The sequence below is a fragment of the Phalacrocorax carbo genome, chromosome 1 (genome assembly GCF_963921805.1).
Source record: "Phalacrocorax carbo chromosome 1, bPhaCar2.1, whole genome shotgun sequence".
Taxonomy (NCBI): Eukaryota; Metazoa; Chordata; class Aves; order Suliformes; family Phalacrocoracidae; genus Phalacrocorax; species Phalacrocorax carbo.
In genome coordinates, this window is record NC_087513.1 from 145,924,480 (window position 1) to 145,945,697 (window position 21,218).

Genomic DNA, 21,218 nt, shown 5'->3' on the forward strand with positions numbered 1-21,218 from the left:
CATTAGCTGTTCTTTTGTGATTTATCATTGTGTCAGGGAGGCAAGTTTTACAAGTTTTCAAGGTTTTCAGACTATGAAAGATTTTTCTGGATGCAAAGACTAAAAGACACAGAAGTACCTGTGCTTTTGGCTAAGTTATTCTGACATCTGTCATCCTGGGATGTACAGGTGACAGTCCATTTAAACACTAAAACCATGCTTTTTTTTCCCCTCCTAGTTAACTGACATTTTTCTTAGGATGCAATCACTAAGATATTCTTGTCTACCTGCTGCTCAAACATAACACCTTCTGAATAATTCTTTCACATTAAAATTCTGAAAGTGCTAGACCTCTAAATATAGTAATAACAAATACAAATTCACCTGAAGTTTTTTTAAAAAAGACTACTATTACCTTACGGAGTATTACTTCACAGCTTTAACATGGACACATTTGGACATTCTTGAAGGAAGTCAACTGGCAAGTGAAATACTAATGTAACTGAACCTTAGAGAACCTTTTTCTCTGGCACTATCTTTTTAAAGATGCTTAGGTCAAAAATAATAACTAGCTACTGCAGATATTCAAAACCAGAGACAACCTCCCCCATGCCAGAAGTTGCTACACATATGAACCAGCTTGCATAGATTCTGGTCATCACCTCAGGGTAGTATGAGAAGAATAGAGGATGCTAGACATTAACATCTCATGTGGCCAAAAAAACCCCAACACACAAATAATAAAATTGAAAGAGCACTGAAGGTTTAAAAAACAACAACAAAATGGAGCCAAGTCAAAGTTGCAAAGAAAACTTCAGTTGTCACGTTCAGTGACGTGAGTATATACTCAAACTGAGGGTTTGACTTCTTCCTATCTAGCTAGGTATCACCTATAAAATCAAGTCAAGTAGAGGGAGAAAAACCCACAAAACCCAATAAGCTGAAACAAATATTCATACACATCCTATCACAAAAAGGGAGAGGCAGGCAGAAGCATGTTTATCATTAAAACACTGACAAGAGATATCATTAGCCTGCCAATGCAGTTAACTGTTACGGTACTTTAGAAGCCTACACTCAGATTCAGAACTATCCCCAGTAGCGAGCTCCTGGAAAGATTCTCATCTTTTGTAACATCCCCCAAAAGATGTGTATAAGTTAATATCAATATTACTAATGCGTGCTGTTAGTGCTTTAATAATCTTCCTTGAACAGCTACACTTTTCCATCTTGCAGCACTAATCCATCACCTGTACTTAAAAAAAATAAATTCCCAGCTACACACACCTCTTCACCCTCCTCCTATTTTGCTTATGAAGGGAACGTATCTCCTTTCCCTCACATCAAAGCATATTTAGGCCCAGAAAACTGTTATTCCATTACCTAAAAGAAAACAAATTAGGCATTAAAAAAAATCTGCCTTTAATTAAATAGAAGTGCCAGTGTTGTTTTTTAATATATAGAAAGTATGATCCTATGTATTTTCTATTTTTTTTAGCAATTAAAAATTAGATCAGAACACACAATAACTTTATCAGTAAATTATGACAGCTTTATAAAAGGAAATAATATACAAAAATTCTTTAAAAAGCACAATTCACATCCACTTGTCAATATAGCTGGGGGGGGTTTTTTGAAGGAAACATAAGACATCTCACTTCATGCCAAACACAAATATTCTAAGAATCTCCTTATGAACGCGGGCCTTTGTGCTCTGTAAACATCAGAAATCAAATCCTTTTCTCTACGTATTCTCCTTACATCTCTTTTTAGCAATCTGATATATTTTAGTATATCCCTTTTTCAAAAAAGGAAGAGGTAGGAAGGCAGAGGGAAAATGTTTCCTTCCACATTTGAGCAAATTATTCATAGCAACATGCATCATAATAGTTTTTCATTCTGCACAATATGAATTTCTATAAAAGCAACATTCAGTCAGCAGATTTTTGGCTCTCTACAGATGCTATCATCCACTGCAGGAGTCATTATTTATTCACCGATTCTATCCAGTATTTTTGATCACTGGATGCAAATGTGGTAAAGAAGTCTAATTTACCTCCTCTCTGTCATTTTCCCAGAATCTTCATTAGGAAATGTTATTTTACTGTCACTGGAAACTGGTATTAACCATGCATCATTTCCTCGTGCAAAATAAAACGGAAGACGAATAATTTCTTTTCCCTCTCTCAAACTCAATTTCTTCTCCTACCCTTTATGCCTCTTACCCACTCGTTTGCAAAAATTGCTTAATTCCTCCAGTCTATATATATACTGACCAAGTACAATAGGTAAACAACCAAAGGGGATTTTTTGTATTTTGTTGTTATAGTTCCGAATTTAAGGGAGAGAGAACAAAAAAACCAACAAACCAAAACCAACAAAACCAAACAAAACTCAAAGAATCACATGAAAAAGAGAGGAACATTTATCCCATTAACTTATATACAAAATGCCTGGTAAGATTTCATTTCTTCTGCCAAAACCAGCCAGTCTAACTGCCCATACATAAATTGGGCTGCATGTTTGAGAGCTGCAAGGGATGAATTCCCCATTTTTACAGAAGTGCTGAACCAGCACACCAAAAGAAGAGAACTTTCTCGTATTTGTCAAAGGACCATGAAGTAGCCTGACTGAAGAGATGATGGGGGGCTTTTGGGGAGCAGTCAGTCTTTTTTGTCCAACACACACCTAAGACATTCATTTTCTCCCACCACTTTAAAAGTCAATCTACATCTTTTAATAAGGTTACACATACCATTTCCTAATGTTCTTCAACTGCACAATATGTGTATTTATAGCTGAGTAAGAACATCTCATTCCCAGGCCTACTCTTGCCTTCTCTTTCCCAGCGAGGACTATGAGATCAGCTTTGTAAACCTGCACTGTGCTCTCTGCAGTATACGAGCATCAACTGCAATAGAATTGAGTTTGGCAATACATTCATTTTAACTATTTTAAATTTTTCATTTTGGAGGTTTCTTGGGGTTTTTGGAGTTTTGTGGTTGGGTTGGGTTTTTTGTTTGCTTGGGCTGTTTGTTGGTTTTTAAGAGAGGGGCTGTTCTCTGTTTTGAAATTCTCTAAGGAATTTTCTCATTTTTCCACCACATCAATATTAGTTGAAAGGCCCTTACGTTCTTTTCCAAGGTTACTTCTACTGAATTTTTAATCCAGTGAAATGTAGAAAGGCTTTGGGGTTTGTTTTATTTTAATATATGTGTGTGTGTGTGCACGTAAACATTTTTTTCCCCCAGCTTAATTCTCCAGAAGCACAGATAATTCCATTCAGTGTTCTTAAGCTTAGGCATTTGCCACCATTTGAGATGCCCTTGGGTATGAGACCTCGTCACAGGCTGGCAAGATGCAGTTATGACATCTGAGAGACTCAAGCCCTTCTGGAAATCAGGTGAAGTATTTTAGGGTATCTTGAGTGGCATTAGACATCTAATGTTTAGGCAACAGCATTAAGCCTCTAAGATTTCTGACTAAGAACTGTAAACCCAGGAACACTGCCAAATACACAAATCCTGAATATTAGTGCCATTAAGGAGGAAGCAGCATGTCCTTGGCTCAGGCAGCTCTTTTCTTCAGTCTCTGATCCATACTTTGGTTTTTTTTTCCCTTTTCATATGAAGTTCTTGCTTCATTGTTATGGGCAGAGTTCCATGCCTGGAGCAAACAGCATCAGTGGCTGGAAGCCTGCCTGCCAAATCCCCACTGTCAGTGCATCCGTTTGAGGATGTTCTACTCATTAGTACAGAAGCTTATGCAAACACAGAAACCAAAGTCCTCAAATTCTCTTTTCTGTATACACTAAAAATACCATCCCACCTGAAATACACTAACACCAAAACTTTTAAAATAACAAGTTCAGAGACTTTCAAATATTTCCTATCAACTGACACCATTAAAGCTTAATAAAAATGAAGACATCGTTAAACTTTAAAAAACTATATCTTTAGAATCAGAATAAAGATTATTTCTAAATCATACACTCTGTGTGTGTGTGTGTGTGCGTGCATATGTAGTTCTTCAGCTAAACTGCCCATGATAGGTTCAATGTATTGCATTGCGCTGAAGGAGAGTTTCTACACTGAACAGTGATTATGAACAAAGAGCAGCTTATGCATCAGTCAAGTTACTGCTGTACTAATCTAAAACCCAAACAATCTTGCAGTTCCCCGGGTTTTAAGTGGTTATTACTGCAAAAGCAAATTATGAGAATGTTCCACTTCACTGCCAGTTTTGGAAAGTTGTTAGAGAGTCTTTTTTCCTTCATAATGCATTTGATCTTGTAACTTAACTACATTTTAGATACATACATGAGCAACTGCTATGATACTCTTTTTTAGTTTTGTAACTTTGTTGTACTTAAAAAAAAATAAATTCCTTTCAAGTTTTCACTGCTAGAAAAGCTGTTCTAAAAGCTGCATTTATTTTCCTTTACAATGAAGTGGCAGTAAGAACAAGCAAACAACTGTCACTTTTTATCCAGGTGTTTTTCAGCACTGTCACAATAATTTCAAAGCAGACAAAATAATGTGTATGCTTCGTTACCAGAAGCCCAACAAGATACTCTTCACACTCAATACATTGATTTTCTAGCTTAAATAGTCAAATATATATTTCTTGCATGAGTGAGAATTCCATGTTGTGAGAAGATGCCACGGAAAATATAGGTGAGGTTAGCATCACATGTTCCCTAGGATTCCAGAGTCAACAATATGGAAAATTAGATTATTAGTCTCAAATACTGCACATCCAGTATCTATGCCATTATCAGAACACAAAGTAGAAAATTTAATCTACAAGCTGGTTTGTCAAATATTAGGATTTCAGTTTAAAGACTAAATTCTGTCAGCAAGTTCTACCTCACAAAAATCACTTCATTAATAATCAATGTCACATTAGGGTGACCACCCAATAACTTGTTAAAAGAAGAACATAACTGTGGGGCAACTACAGAGTTAAAAGCGGGGGGCGATGACACACCAAACGAACAAACAAAACCCCACAAATCACAAATAAACCACCCGCCCCCCAAAAAAACCCCAGACTGTACTAATCCTTTTGAAAATATCCAGGGTAATGCTACCAAGAAGTTACATACCAGAAAGGATGAGCCTTGTATTTTACAAACGTAAAGGAAATTTAGATAGAGATAGAGATATATACACACACACACTGGTGAGGTTAGGGTAGGTTTTGGTGGTTTTTTTTTTTTTCCCTTTCCACAGGATAAGATACATACTTGTCTTTTTCTGCAGCTTTTTTTTATTAATAAAGATCAGCATTTGAAAGCAATTTATACTGAAACAGATCCGAAGCCTGTTTTATAAATATCCATTCTAAATTCCTATTGCAGAAAAGCTGACAAGTGTTAACATAATCTCATTAAAACAGCCATAGGCTATGCGCTTCCGAGGGCTTCCTCGATATAATTAGTGCATGTGTTCTTTGAAACTATTATCTGATTTGTGTCCATCACATCTACAGGGAGGACTCAAACTTAGGCAACCAAAAAAGATGTGATGATGATGGACATCAGCATCGCTTAAGTGCTGCAATGGAACGTCTTTCTGGGATGTGTTTCGGTTTGGCTTTGAGTTTTTTGGGGTTTGGTTTTGTTTGTTTGGGTTTGTTTTGGTTTTTTAAACCAGGATCACATTCAAAGTTTAATACCTCTGTTCAAGACTTACTACTCATCTATCGATATTTCAGAGCTTCCTACATACAAAAAACCCTCAAACAAAGCAATGTCTAAAGTCAAATGCTCTTCACAATGAGCTGTTCAGGTACAATATTTCTCACTGACATCTCTGAAGAAAAAGGGTAACTAGTAAAGAAAAGAAGTATTTTGAATCTGTTGTTTATAGTGAGGAAAATTAATTTACATCCAGTACTAGCATTAGAGTAGTAATTATGAAGCATACATTAAGAAACTCTTAAATGTAAGAGTCAGTTTTAATAATTAAATGTGGGCTTGGAACAACAGTGTATATACCAAAATAGCAAAGTGGATTTCAATAATTATATAACAACCTGAGGGAACAGAAATCCAGTATTTCTCCTCTTTACAATGTAGGCCACTTTGAGCATTTAGAAAACAGTCCATCCCTTTATTTTAAAAAAACCGAACAAACAAAAACCAAACAACGCCTTCAACACCACTGTGCAATTTGGTTTTAAGAGGAAAGTCAGTGGATCTACTTTCATTCTCAAAGATATGCTGCTGAAAGAGGTATGTATCTAATTGCAGAAATGAGATTCTAGCTTACTATTAAAGGACTTCAGTGTTGTGGCTGGAGATCTTTTGCTTGGAAAAAAACTAAAATGGTTCAGTACATGAGCTGTTACTAAAATGAGCATTAGATAATTTCAATTAACACATCCCTGTTCTCCAGGTGTGATTTAGAACAAGCACCATCTATTTGCCTGTTCAATATTCAGCAGGGATCTGCCAAGCAGGTCTTGCACAAAATAGCCACAAATGTTACTTTCTGCTCTGCAAAGTGAGCTCAGTTCTCACTTCAAACTATTAAGAGATCCTTGCCAGTGTTGCCCCTGACAATATTCTCAAATCTCAGAAATGAAATATTTAAAGACTTAATGAAAGCTAATTACTGAACTGCTGTACTCAGCAGAAAATTTAAATTCAGTTCAGCAAAACATTTGGCCTGGAAAAATAAACTATAGGGACAAGTCTGCTCTGTCACAGTGTAACAGACCTGTCATTCATTCAGTCAGAGCTGTGGTCAATATTTCCATGGAAAAACTTGTTTATCAAGAATTTATTGCGGGAGGTACTAAGCAGCTACACCTCAAACTGACTTAGTAGACAAAATTTTCTGTAAACTCAAAGAGCTTCTCTATTCCTTAAAAAAAAAAAAGAAAGAAATTAAAAACCTGTTGCATCCCTTCACAAACACAAGTCACAGCTTTATTTTTGACTGCCTCAGCAAGCATAGCATCCTTGAAATACTAGGAAACATCATTGCTTCACTTGACCTTCACCTGCGAAAATCTGCTGCTGCTGAAGTTAAGCAGACGAAAACAAACAAGTCCCCAACAATTTGAAATTACAACAGCTGTAGCCCTAATCAGCCACTGACTTCAGAACAGCAAAATACTGCATTTTTGAGGACATTGTGGCAATAGAAGCTAAAAATCCTAATAAACTGTGAAATGGCTTACAATGATAGCTCAAACAATGTAAAACTTCAGTTAAGTCTGAGCAGGTAGCATCATTCTAATTGGTGGACTTGCTTTGAGGAAGTAACAGAATACAAGATGTTCCCTTTCTTCTAAAAATAAAAGGCATTTATTCAATAAATAGAAATAACAACAAGAAAATCATATCATCCTCTACTGCTGGGACTGTTCTTAACACAGCAAGTAGACATAACCACCTTAGGCCTAGCTACAATTTTCCAGGGCACAATAATGAAACCTATCTTCCCACTTTTTGCACAGATAATTAGTACTCATCCCCCCTCTTACCCAACCATTAGGGTAACAGACATCAAAAAATATTTTCTTCAGACCTGTGCATGCCATTTTTTAAACAACAGTGATGATCTATAACACTTGCCAGCAATGCTTTCCAAAACTGCAGTTGTGCATTTGACCCATCCTAATCCACCCAAGATCAACGTTGCTGCTTACAGTTACCCTATTCATAATGTAGATGCATATAATTCTTTTTAAAAAACAAAATCAAACACACAAATTGGACATTTACTTCATAACTCTGAAAAGGAAAATTTGATCAAAAAGAAATCAATTAATTCATACATCAGAATTGAAAAATATGTGGTTTTAAACTACTGGCACAGAATTAAAAAAAAATCTGCCTTTAATCCAAGCAGGTATGGCAGTTGTATTTCTCAACACATGCATCTTGGAAAGCTAACCAGGAAAGTCTGTCAGTGTAATCTGACTTCTCAAATGACAAGCTTGAGTTTCATAGGTCAGACTCGTTTGGAACAACATAGTAACAAGGAAACTACTGATCCTCACCCTTGCGCTAAGCCAAGGTGAAGACTTAGCCTTTGATTATGTACCAAGGCACAGAAATTGACTAACTGGATTCAGTTCAGGACTGTAAAAAGGACTGCTTCACACAAAAAGCATCCAGCCAAACTAATCCAAAGAAACTTTGCTCTACCAGACTATAGGTACTGGCCTCAAAAGAACATATAAGGTATGTGAAGAAAGGAGAAAAAAGGAATCCACTAAAATAGCAACACTTAAACAGATGCTAAATAAACAATTTATTTCATAAGTCTTGGGCTACTATGCTGGCAAGACAGTAAAAAGCAAAGCAGCAAATGAGTCTCAGTAAAACTAAAGTACGACTACACACTAAAGAGCAAAGTATTATCCTTATTTAATCTGACTAGTAGCTAAAAAGAAGTCACCTTTACTCCTCTAACAAATCACAGATATTTGTATTTCAAGGGCAACCCCCCCCCCTTTCTTTTTTTGTTAAATTTAATTTTTTTAAAATAGGTCAACTTGGAGTCCTAGCCTGGTGACTTTTTTTGAGCCCCAAAGCTACATCTAAAAAATATTACCCTTCAGAGATCCCAGCTTTCAGGTCTGGGAACATCATGATAAGCTCCAGCAAGATTTCTGATCTGGACAATCAAGGGACTGAGGCTGCAGGGCACAACACACTGTACCACACACCATGCTGTACAATTGCTCTGTAATTAGAAGCAGACCAACCAAATACAAATAGAATCAAATTGGCTTCTTTTCAGTTCTCTTATGAACGGCCAGAAAAGCACTGGTTTTGAATTGCATATATCAAAAAGGCTCCGGAGTAAATTAAGAAAAATATTTTTAAAAGAGCAAGACAAAATTTACAGTATTGAAAGAATTAGAAGGAAGACAACTAATGATCACAGTTTCAGCTGAACTCCAAAGACCCTATGTCCTTTCACTTTAGTTTATGACAACAGCCCCAAATTCTATCTTCAAGCATTCTTGATGAACAAGCAGCTTTAGATATGAGACCAAATTGAAATTACTACTAACCTTTCTACATTGACTGGCTTGTCAAATTTAAATAGAATATAATCCCCAGCAACTGGTGTGACAGCCCAGAAAAAATCTTCCCCTACGTAGGTTTTTTCTAGCGTATGCCCTTGGTAGACTTTTAAGGATGTTGAAACCTCTGCAGGTGGATTCACGTGGATTTTATGCAGTAATGGTTTCAGGAAGTCTTTATCCTAATAGAAAGAAAGACAAACATCATGCTGGTCAGATAACCTGTTTTATTATGTTCTTTTCCCAAACAGTTACACTTAAAACGAAAACTTGCTTCAAATGGAAAATGATTGCATTACTCATTTTAGGGTGTATCAGATCATGTACCGATTAATAAGATGAACATGCCATTAAAGTAAAAAAATTAGAAAAAATATCCCCTGGCAAAAATCCACAAAAATAAACTGACATTAGCAGTTCTTATACTTGATAGTAACCCGTTTAAATCAGATTTCATTCATACTGGAGTAAAATACAACATGCTTGAAAAATCTGACAGAAAGAAAATGCCTGTTTTCTCAGCTACAAAGTTTCTCCTTTAATCAGCCTGCTCTGGAAAGTAAGGAAAATTTTAGCTACTAACTGTGAGTTTCTGGATCTTCCCTGCTAGAGAGGAGTGGAGACCAACATGCTGGAAAAGAGAAGGCCTGAAGCGTATCCGTAAGTTAGATTTCTGTCTATCACAATGTTTCTGGAAGAGAGAGGGGGTTAAAAAAAAACACAATACATTAGTAAAACCAACACAAGGTTGCTGAGTTTTTACTGCAAATATGTGATGTTACATGAACCAAAACGACTCAACAAGAACACAGACCTATTTATCCAGTTGTTCTTGTTTTCATCCAGAAATCTACCAAGACTACTCTGCAAATATAACACCGTTCAAAGTTTTTGCACAGAATCTATTTATTCGGTCTTTCAGCAAAGGTGCTACTTGAGAAATGAACAACCAAAACCCAAAGTTTATTCCCCATTCAGAACCCTCTCTGTGACTGCTATCCAAGCAGTGGCATTCTGCAGAGCCTCAGTGGGGATTACATGAATGAGTTTATTTTAGGACTGTTACACACAGAAGCTAACTAGACTTTTGCTGTTCATCCTACTGCATCCATCTCCAAAATCTGAAACAATACCAGTTATAACACCTCTGAGAACTGTCTCTCTAAAGTTATTTTTGAGATTAAAGTCTTGGTAGAAAGACAGACTCTTTCAGGACATGCATCTTACCAAAACCAACTCATTCACCGTCATGAAAACATTTTAGAAGCTTTATAATGAAAACAAACTTACAGCATCTTTCTCAGGGTTACACACTTTCACCCAGAGGATATGGTCCAGGAGCCAATCAATAGGTTTCTCCTTATAAAACATAAATATGAACTCTACAATAAGAGTGATATCTGGAGACTGGAACATTTTACCTGTGATGACATTAAGAATAACTGGAGTTATTTCAGATTAAAGATAACACTGTCTTTTGAAATCAGTGAGAAAATAGTAAGTTTATCCTAAGACAAGAAATGTTAGCAACGAACAACTTGAAATCTCAACATTATTAAGGACTCCATACCTTTCAGCTATGCAAAACTAAATAAAACAACTATTCAAACAAGAACTTGTTATAATATATCTTGGTGCTATCAAAATATTCATTTTATACTACAACACAGTCTCCTTAAGAACAGGTCCTAATATTTTCTCTCCTTCTACATTTCAGAAGAGCAGCTTAGTAGATTTTGAGAATAGGTTCCTCTCTGGGGTGGCAAACACACTTACCATACTCATCAGAAAATGGGATTTGGTTCTCACCTACAAGACGACAAAATTCTTTGGAAAGGCCCCTAGGGAGCTGTATAGGCTAATCTGGATGACAGACAAATAGGGAAGAACATTTTATATGAAGCTTAAAAACAATCATCAGTGTAGCACTCTCCTTGAGCAGGTGGCCGAGTGGAAATGAAGAAACGGTGCAAGCAGCCTACCTTATTTAGCCGTTAAGGAGGATGTTCACATTTATATAAACAGAAGAGAGGATATTCCTGAAGTATTTCCCTGAACCAGTAATACACAAAAGGTAAAAAGTTACCTAGTCTTAAGTGATTGGGGAACATACATTTCTATTGTGACTGTGCATGTGGACTATCGCTCAGAGCCAAACATTCAGTTACTTCTCTTTCTTTTGAGGCTCACTGAAGTCTGTAATTCATAGAAGATTACTGCAAGGCAATACTACAAAAAAAACCAAACAACCAACCAAAACCAAACACAACAACAAGGAGCTGGAAGTTCAAATCCCTGTTGTAACAGGGATGGAAGACTTCTCTGCTGAAACAGGTGACTGAGCCTGGCACATTGTATAATATCTCAGAGTAGATACAGAATACCAGGTTGTTAGCTTCCATATATTAGCAACAAGGATATTTTCAAGGGAAAGCATCAAAGTTGCAGGGGTCCTGTTATATGTGCTCTGACACTGCCAAGTATCAATCTTACCTATGGAGATTTACTTTGAGAATACCAATATCTCGCATTGCAAGATCCTTTATTTTCTCAAAAAGAGATAAATACTTAAGAGGTCACCTAAAGGGGCTCATCCTTTCCAGAAAACAGGTCTGATGTGATCTCATTCCCTTACAACTTGTATGAAATTGGATAACACCACAACCAATGAAATAATACTTATTTTGGAGTTCCGAGGTGAATTTGGAGGGGTCTGAGCAAGGCTACATCATGATGTAGTGCAATAAATATTGAAGAAGCATCTGACAAAAGTTCCAGTTACTTCATCTGTTGGAATTATGCTATATTCATAAAGCAGACCATTCACACAGTAGGGTGGAGAAGTAAATGTGGTAAGACTTTAACTGACCTGACATTGCTAATTCAAAGTTGTTCCATATAAAAACCTTTAATTTGGCTGTTTGTAAAGGAAAAACATTGACACCATTTGTTAAGTGCTTGTTGCAGCAAGGTCCTTAAATACTCATCTCCACTTGAAAATACTCTGTAACTAAAATTTGAAGCTCCCACTAAACAAGGGACGGCAACTGCTAAACTAGGGACAACTGCAAAGCTTTCTTCTTTAAAGATGTAAGAAAAATGTTATGATTTCTTATTAGTATATTTTTACTATGTACAGCTATATTTTTGTCATATTGTTTAACATTATTTGTGGAAGTAAATATTTAAAAATGGATAGGAAACAATCATATGATTTATACAATGTTGTGTAAAATATTCATGCAGAACAACAGCTCTTTCAGCTTGTCACACTTCCAACTAAACAGGCTCCCAGTTTTCCTGGTGATTCATCTCCACCTACTGCTTTCAGTAGCATAGGGCAGGAGAATAGAAAAATATGAGAAACCCTAATCAAACACCAGCTGAAAAATGGGACTAATCAGACATTCCTGGGATGTTTATGGGACTGAAACCATCATTTCTAGATGACACCTGCCGCGGTAGTCTGTCATTCACACCCGCTCCTTTCCACATGGCATCAGAGATGCACAATACCATGCAACTCAGAAGACAAAATCATCCTCACATTATTGCTCCAATCTCAGTGGAAGCACACTGACTGAAGAGACAGCTTATCCTCTTCCAGGAGGTATATACAGTCATGCTGCTCTGGAATCCTTTTCTTCTACCAAAGGACAGAGCAATAGAACCACACTGTACATTTTTTCCTTTGATTAGCTCTTCTTCTGAAGAGCACAAGGATTAGAGTCTTCCGTTGTCATCTATGGTGAAAAGACACTCACAGACCATGTCACTTAAAACCTGAACATTAAGGTACAGGATCCTTATCTACAATGAAATAAGCAGAGAACAAGACTGAAGGTAAGAGTAGGAATTTGCTTTTCCCTAATTTAAGTTATCCTAATTTTACCTAAAATAGAAACAGGATATCAACAAACAATTTACTTCCATATGGCAAACTTGCCTAGGCCCAGAGGCCCTTTCCTCTAGGCCTAGATCAGTGTACTACTGTCAACCAGGCAGTCAACCACCCCTGACTCTGAGAATAATCTAGTTAACATGGCAATGTCACAGGATGCACCGGCGGGGTGGGGCGCGACCCCCAAACAAAAGAAAACTCTGATACATCCAGCTGCAACTAGTCAGAATATGCTAGGTAAGCATACGTACCTGCACTAGCATCTTTGGACCCAACTGGCCTCTCTATGTTACAGCCCAGCACTGTGGAAGGGTTCAACAGTGCAGGCAAAGCCTTCTCACTTTATTTTGTAATGATCATTGGAGCGAAGATGAACAGGGGACACCCTGCTCCCGAGACAAGCCCTCATCTCCCTTAAGTAACCAAGAACAGACACAGACGTCCACACACTACTTGTTGAAATGCTGTCACCATCTTCCACACCCAGCTTGGCACTGCTTTGCCCCAGCTCCTTGCCCTTCAGTATAACACAGCATCCCTCATTTGTCTCAGTACACTATCAGCACAGCAGTACTGCCATGGATCAATGTCCCCCTTTTTCTTCCCCAGAACACTCTTCCTACACCAGCTCAAAACACGGCCTCTCAGCGAAGCCCCCGGTAAAACAGGTCTTCAAAGCTCTGGATCCCTGACTGTCCAGAGCTACTCTATGTAATGGAAAGCAGCCCAGTACAACTCTACTCCACAGATGTGACACCCCAGCCCTTCTGAATCCAAACCAGCCAAGCCCTTGCCTAGCCTCTCCTAAGCGAGAATAGCAGCAGCATCCTGGCTTCCCTGGGGCATAGCCATAGCCCAAGAACACGAAGCATTTGCCAAGGTCCTGCAGTCCTGTGGCCTCCTTGCAGCTGGAGGGGAGCAAAGTACCATGAGCCATGGAGCCATTAAGATGCCATCCAAACCCAGCCTACCAATTGCCCACTGACCATCCCCAATATGCAGTCAAAAATCATCAGCTTTTGCTTAAGTCTCTTTGGCTTGAAGTCAACACACACTGCCTCAAACCAAAGGCAATGTGAAAGAATTGAAGTAATGGCTCATCTTGCACCATGTTCATGTACTTGATACAGTGCATGAGAACAGACATAAATCAAGGAGGGTCTGCTGACAAAATTTCAGACTTTTCAGATTCTGGGTGGATACAACCTACCCTTGGAAAGAAACTTCAAAATCCAAAAGAATTGAGACTCAAAGGCAAAATCTGGTACCATAAATCCGTAGAGATTTACAAAATGTGGAAGACTTTTTCTATATTTTATCTGCATTGATAAAAGCAAGAGCCAGGACTAGGAAAAAAAAAATATTGTGCAACATTTTCTGCTATTTATTGTCCTCTGCCAAGCTTTCTGATTTTCAGTCCATTTAAATGCTATCTTTAGTGAACTGTTCTGGCCATCTCAGTATTTTGTTTGCAAATACAAGACAAAATATGAAAAACTTTGTTTTCTACAGTTCTCCGAACTGCAAATATCTAAATCATTCATTTTCATCATAATAAGCATCATTAAATGTATTCAGTCTACACCAATAATAATTTTATACCTGCAAGCACATATTCTAACCATAGTTGAAGCCTTTCAATGCTTTCTCTGTTAATGATATGCAAATTACTGGCATTAAAACCAGAACCTCTTTGAAGTTACTTAAATCGCAAATATTTGACTTGATCTACTCTTCCCCAAACTTCAACTATGTGGACAGCTTGAGCAAAACTGTAATCAGAATAACTTAAAATAAACAGAACAACAGGCCTTAAAACACAGTAAGATTCAGAGGAACTGTATTAGACAACCAAAAGGCTGATTTCAGACCGCTCCATTTACAGTCTGTGAGAGTTGGCATTATAGCTACAGTGCAGTGTATTGCAGATCCTCTGGAAAACGATTTCAGCTCACAGGCAGTTGGAAGACAAATCAATATTTCTCATAAAAAGCTACCAGGAATTTCCCATGTTATAGCACGGACCACAATGGAAACCAGAACCCAGAAGAGCAAAAGATGCATCTCCTTCCACAGAGCTTCTTGGGGAAACAGCATGTCTCACCCATTATTTATTAGATACTTGACAGCACTTAAGACTATGCTTTCACTATTAAAAAGAAAAAAATAAAGGAAGCAACTTCTGCTCTGTGGCAGAGATGACAGAATTCTATAATCATGCTGTCAGCCAAAATAGCTACATTTGCCACTTCCTCATGTAGTACTTGCATAAATTAGATTTTTCAGTTCAAAAATACATTAGGACAAAAAACATTTCTACCTAGTGAACTTGCAAGCAGATAAATGTTTCCAATAGCTTACAGCAAATCAGCCACATCCCTCTTTTTGAGAGATTATTTCTAAATGAGTAGCATCTAGGCAGTTCAGTGCTTTACTTTCTCTGTTAGACATCTACACTTAAAACTCATCCCCTGTTACAAACAACTGCTTTTGCTCTTCTCCATAGCTATCCACATTACCGAATTACCATAGTATCAGTTTGCATCAAGATCCATAAAGGGATAGCACAGCTAGGGCAAATCTACATCACTTGCATAAAATTTCTATGCAGAATGTGTCTCAAAGCCAGAAGTTTTAATCACTTACATGAATACTAATTTTTCTCTCATAACTTAAAAGCGGAATAAGTAGCTAAATTGGGAGGAAAAAAATCTAATTTAATTTTCTAGGTAGAAAAACAACATTAAGATGTGTAGCCATAGCTAAATGCATCTGAAATTCTACTGATATCTAATTAAAAGGAGGCAAGCAAATGTGATACAAGGAACAAAGAACAGGGATGCAAGCAGCAGGAGCTAACAACTAAATTCTACTGCAACTATTTTTAGAGCCTACACTATAAAGAAAGCATATAGACAGTACAAAAAAACCCCTATAAAATATTTTTGAACAGTTGTGCAGGCAATTAAGTCAAATCTCAGTATTAACAACGTCTTAGGGCCAGTACTCTTTAATCTCTTCATAAATTACGAGGATGCAGGATTGGAAGGGATACTAATTAAGTTTGCTGATGACACAAAACTGGGAGGAGCTGTTGACACTCTTGAGGGCAGAAAGGCTGTGCAGAGGGACCTGGACAGACAGGAGAGCTGGGCAATCACCAACCGTATGAAGTATAACAAGGGCAAGTGCAGGATTTCACACCTGGGGCACGGCAACCCTGGATGTACATACAGACTGGGGAATGCTGGAGAGCAGCTCTGCAGAGAGGGGCCTGGGGTTCTGGTCAATGGCAAGCTGAACATGAGCCAACAGTGTGCCCTGGCAGCCAAGAGGGCCAGCTGTGTCCTGGGGTGCATCAAGCACTGCATTGCAGCCGATTGATGGAGGTGATTGTCCTGCTCCACTCTGCGCTGGTGCGGCCTCACCTCGAGTACTGTGTGCAGTTTTGGGAGCCACAGTACATTAAGGATATAAAGCTGCTAGAGAGTGTCCAGAAGAGGGCCACGAAGTTGGTGAAGGGTTTAGAGGAGAAACTGTATGAGGAATGGCTCAAGTCACTTGGTTTGTTGAGCCTGGAGAAGAGGAGACCGAGAGAAGACCTCATTGTGGTCTGCAGATTCCTTACAAGGGGAGGAGGAAAGGCAGGCGCTGATCTCTTCTCTCTGGTGAAGAATGACAGGACCCGAGGGAATGGCAGGAAGATGTGCCAGGGGAGGTTTAGGTTGGATATTAGGAAAAGACTCTTCACCCAGAGGGTGGTGGAGCCCTGGAACAGGCTCCCCAGGGAGGCAGTCACAGCACCAAGCCTGATGATATTCAAGAAGCACTGGACAACATCCTCAGAGACATGGTGTAAATTTGGGGTTGTCCTGTGCAGGGACAGGAGCTGGACTTGATGATCCGTATGGGTCCCTTCCAACGCAGGACATTCTATGATTCTAACTATCTTCCCACCCCTCCTGGCTTAGACACTGTGCCCTCTATAGTGACACTGAGAACAGAAAAGGGTGCCAAATACACAAGTAAGTGATGTGAAATACATGTGCATGGGGTAGACAGTGCATGTCCTAAACTGTAATTTGGTTTTACACCCATTCGAACACATCAGTCTTACAAAACTGCAATTTGTAAGCAAGTATGCTGTACTACTAAAATAAGCAAACGTAGAATGAATGTGAATTACTTCTGTAGCCCAGAACCTTCACACAGAATTTATATTTAAAGTACAGTCAGGACTGGAGCTAGAACTCTAACCCCAACTAAGCCCACAATTTAAGTTTAAGTGTTCACAAGTAGAAACAAAGCCTAATCAGATGCTGGTATTCAGCCAGTCTCTGCAGCCACAGAATCACAGAGGCTCCCCAGCCAAAGAGACAAGTCTATTCAGGGCAAAAGCTCCAGTAAATTATTTAAATGTTTATTTCGCCATGATAGGCAACTTCTTTTCCTGTTTCTTCCTTCTTCCTCTGAGGCCACAAAACCAGTCCCATAACTATTTCAGCAACAGTGCATCTCTGTTGGTAGGCCAAGGCAACCAAGCAGATCAGTTATGTAGTGGCCAGCTAGATAAGGAGGCTTCCCTCTGCTCATTCCCTCTCCTCCCCTCCACTGTTTCTGTAAGTTAGACTGAAAGGCAAATGTATGAAGTACCATTTTGTACCCTGACATAGCATTTGTTAGGAGGTAACTACTGTCTTCCTTTCTACTCAGTGAATATCTGAGACCCTAAAAGTCAAGGAACTATTGCCTCAGCAGAACACCTGATGCTGAGCTGAAAACAGGATAGTGCTTGGCATTCACACAGCACCAACCTTCTCTGTTCTCAGTGCTACCATTTTGGGTCACTGAGCTAAAAATGAAGCCATTCTCTGGAAAGTAGATCCAAAGTAAAAGCAAAAGAACAATAAGTATTTCCAAGAGAATGACAGAACTCAGGACTGCACTTTATCTGTTACATGTAGGATCATCTTCCTGTTCTGAGCTCAACTTCTTTCCATCGGAATCATTTTTGTTGACTCCCTACAGGAATCTCTACAGTCTGCCTTAGCTTTTGATTTTTCCTTGCATATTTCCGACTTAGCACTTCTAAACAGATCATAACACTGCAGTCTTAAAATAACCTTTTGATTTGTAAAATCCCTTCAAAACTTCTCTTTCATTGCTTTTCTGTTAAGTCTACTACCTCTCAATAAAAACATATTAGTGTAAGAGCAAAGAACCATAAAGTAATTTCAACAGCACCCTGGTAGTCAATCCACAACAGCCCAAGATGCTCCATTAGCTTGTGTCTCTGTTGTTCACTGCAAATGACAGATAGACTCTGACTACACCCAAGAAGGAGCAGACTGTCATAACTTCTTGCAACCAAGACAAACTGATGCCTGCTGATTCTTGGAAATTTTGGCACAAACACCAATTAAGTTGTTTTAGGCAGAGTTCGTTTTCATGCTTTCTTCTTTTACTTCAGTCAGTTGTGTTTTAATGATATTGTTGTTTTAATGGCAGCTAAATTCAAAATAAGTCATTCCTTGCAGTTCAACTGTTAGTACTTTTATAAATTAACTTTTGGTTATAAAAATGCCCTCTTTTCCAACAGTTTGAGTTTGCCTCAGTCAGACAAAAGTATACGAAACAACTGGGGAAAAAACAAAAACATGAGTTAAACCAGAGCTCCTAAAAAAAAAAATCAATTAATTTCTACTTCTTGGTCTATTTCCAGTACAAAGAAGGTAACTTTGAAGTCAGATCACTATTAATTTACAGACTGTGAGGATGAATGTGTTTTTTTCAAACTACTGAAGTAAACATTTTCTTACCAATGAAACCCAGCTGAGAAAATTCTAGAATCATCCAATCTTCAGAAGCAAGCTGAAGTGCAAAATTTTTTATTGTGCTGAAATAATTCTGCTTGACTACGATGTCATCTTCAAGCTAAAGGAAGGTAGCAGTGATAACATAAATAAAAAAAGCACCAGCAAAGCAATAGGAAAAAGTACAGCTAGAAAATACTGATTTATAATATATTGCTAACACATAGCCATATATTTCTAATGCAAGAACTGCTATAAAACCTAGATGCTATAGCCAAGAGTAACTATTGTAGGGATCACAGTCTGTCTATTTGTGGAGAAATAATCCAGAATCTTTCAGTAGTAAGGCTCCACTAACGTACCTCAACTTATTACTTTGGAACATGTCTTTTCTAGCTTCTCTCTTCTGTGAAAAATCATCCATGAAATAATGTTAGACTGTGACATCATCAGTAGAACAAGTAGAACATCTGTATTACTTGTACACAAACATGGCTCTGTTTACTCACGCACCTAACAGCACTGAAAGAATTTCTCCTCTAAGACAGGAAGCCAAGAGACACGTTGTCTACACAGGTGGGATATATTTCACCTGGCTTTAGCTATCAAACAGAAGAACAGGTGCATAGTACAAACTAATAATCTAGTCCGGGCAGCAGAACTGTCAAGATGGGGTGCTACAATCCCTTCAATTCATAGTAAGTGCCAGCCACTGCTTTAAGGATCCTGCTTCTCCTGTCCTTTGTCACAGTGTGTTCACGCTCTTCCCCTTGTGCTGGCACTAATATTTGTGAGACTGCCTAGTTCCAAAAAGACTGTCTCGTTATTGACTGTGCAGCTTCCAGGAGAGCAGCGTTTCCAACAGGTTTCCGAGAGCAGTCAGCATAGCTTTGTAAAAACTAGATGAGATGAGTGAAGCTTTATACCCAAAGGACACAGTCCCAAAATCTAAATAAAGATTATAAGCACAGTTACTCACTATATCTGCAGGTAAGGCTTCTATTTCAAAGCAGCAAGACACAATAGAAATAATTCTGAGCTAAATCAAATTTAAGAAGAATTGCTTAACTCTATTCTTGAAAGTCTCTCTAAAAAAGAAAACAAGTCTGGCAACACATTGAAAAATGTATGTATACAAAATATATTAAAGTGATGCTGCACTTGCCTTCAAAAGAAAGTAAAAATGGATTTTAGCTCCACTTCCACTCAAAACTACACTAGTGGTTTTTTTTGCCTAGGTGACTCAATGGTAACTCATTTGGGGGACAAGGAAAAAACCAGTAGTTAAGCTGTCTGTATCCTTTCACTTTTTTTTAATAAGCACCTTAAGATAAAATAAGTCTTGTAGGACAAGTTGCTTTCTACTTCAGAGACAGTGTCCTCCACAGATTACTTCCTCATATACCATAACCTCCATACCTAATACCCTCCTTCAACTATGGAATCAAGTTCTCTGTTCTGGGTAGGTCCTTCTGAGGTGTCCAACAGCATAATTTCTGGAAACTCATTTGAAAACTTGTGTCAAAACAAAGAAGATAAATTTACCTGAATGTAATAAACCCCTTTTTTCTGGGCATACATCATAAGAAAACAATAATCCAAGTTTTGTTTTGTTCTCCATCTGAAATTAAATTAAAAGCTTAAGGATTATAAAAAAAGTTATTTCAATACACGCTGGACATGCAAAGTAAATCTCACTGTGAAGAATGAGGCATATATAGTGAAATGTTAGGACAGATGCTTTTGGCATTGTTCTCTCGGGAAATCTTATGTCTGAAAAAAGGAACAAAGCTTTCAACTTATGCTTTAATACAGACATAAAACTGGTTTAACTTGAATCTGATTTTGTGAAAACTACCTGACATTTCACAAAAAAATACATGTGCATTTTAAACTGTAATTCAGCAGGAATTACTGCATTTTATACTGTATTTCAGGAAGAAAAATGGTAAACAAAAAAGTCTACATACAGCAAAAAAAAAGTATATCAAGTCTCAGTTCTCCCAAAATTTAACACTAAGAATTCAACCAAGCATAGCATTAGGCCCTGATCATGCACAAAACAGCATGCAGATAGGAATGAGATGGATTCACAGAGCACTTTTAGCATCTCCATACTTTCAAGAATTACAGTAAGAAAACATTTCAAGAATTCACATCCCACTTGCCATTTCATAAACAAAAGCGTGGGTGCGGGAGGAGATGGGAAAAGATCTGGGGGAATAAACTAACCTCACTCTCTCTTTTGAGTCTCCAAACGTCTCTTTCAAATTTGTCAAGTCAGGATAGTACGTTGCAGGAGGGGCTATTACTTCCACCAAGCCAGAATTGATCTCTGTGGAAAACCTGTCGATACAAACATCCTAAAGTCACATGAGAGATTCTGAGTCCTACAGACTTCCTCCTTGCTTTCTGTTGGTACAGTTATGATGTCTGGTTACAACAATGACTTATTCAAATGAGGCATGTAAAAT

At 38.0% G+C, this 21,218-nt stretch overlaps 1 protein-coding gene across 2 annotated transcripts in view; it reads right to left on the bottom strand.

Annotated features, from left to right (window-relative positions):
* Positions 1–21,218, bottom strand: part of MGAT4A (alpha-1,3-mannosyl-glycoprotein 4-beta-N-acetylglucosaminyltransferase A) — an 84,942-nt gene that overhangs the window by 6,945 nt on the left and 56,779 nt on the right. For both annotated transcript variants that reach the window (XM_064438665.1, XM_064438670.1), the window contains exons 7-12: positions 20,977–21,090; positions 20,290–20,365; positions 18,751–18,865; positions 10,321–10,451; positions 9,614–9,721; positions 9,019–9,212 (exon numbers count right to left, since the gene is read on the bottom strand). In XM_064438665.1, coding sequence (XP_064294735.1) covers positions 9,019–9,212; positions 9,614–9,721; positions 10,321–10,451; positions 18,751–18,865; positions 20,290–20,365; positions 20,977–21,090 — 738 coding nt within the window. The remainder of the gene's footprint in view (positions 1–9,018; positions 9,213–9,613; positions 9,722–10,320; positions 10,452–18,750; positions 18,866–20,289; positions 20,366–20,976; positions 21,091–21,218) is intronic.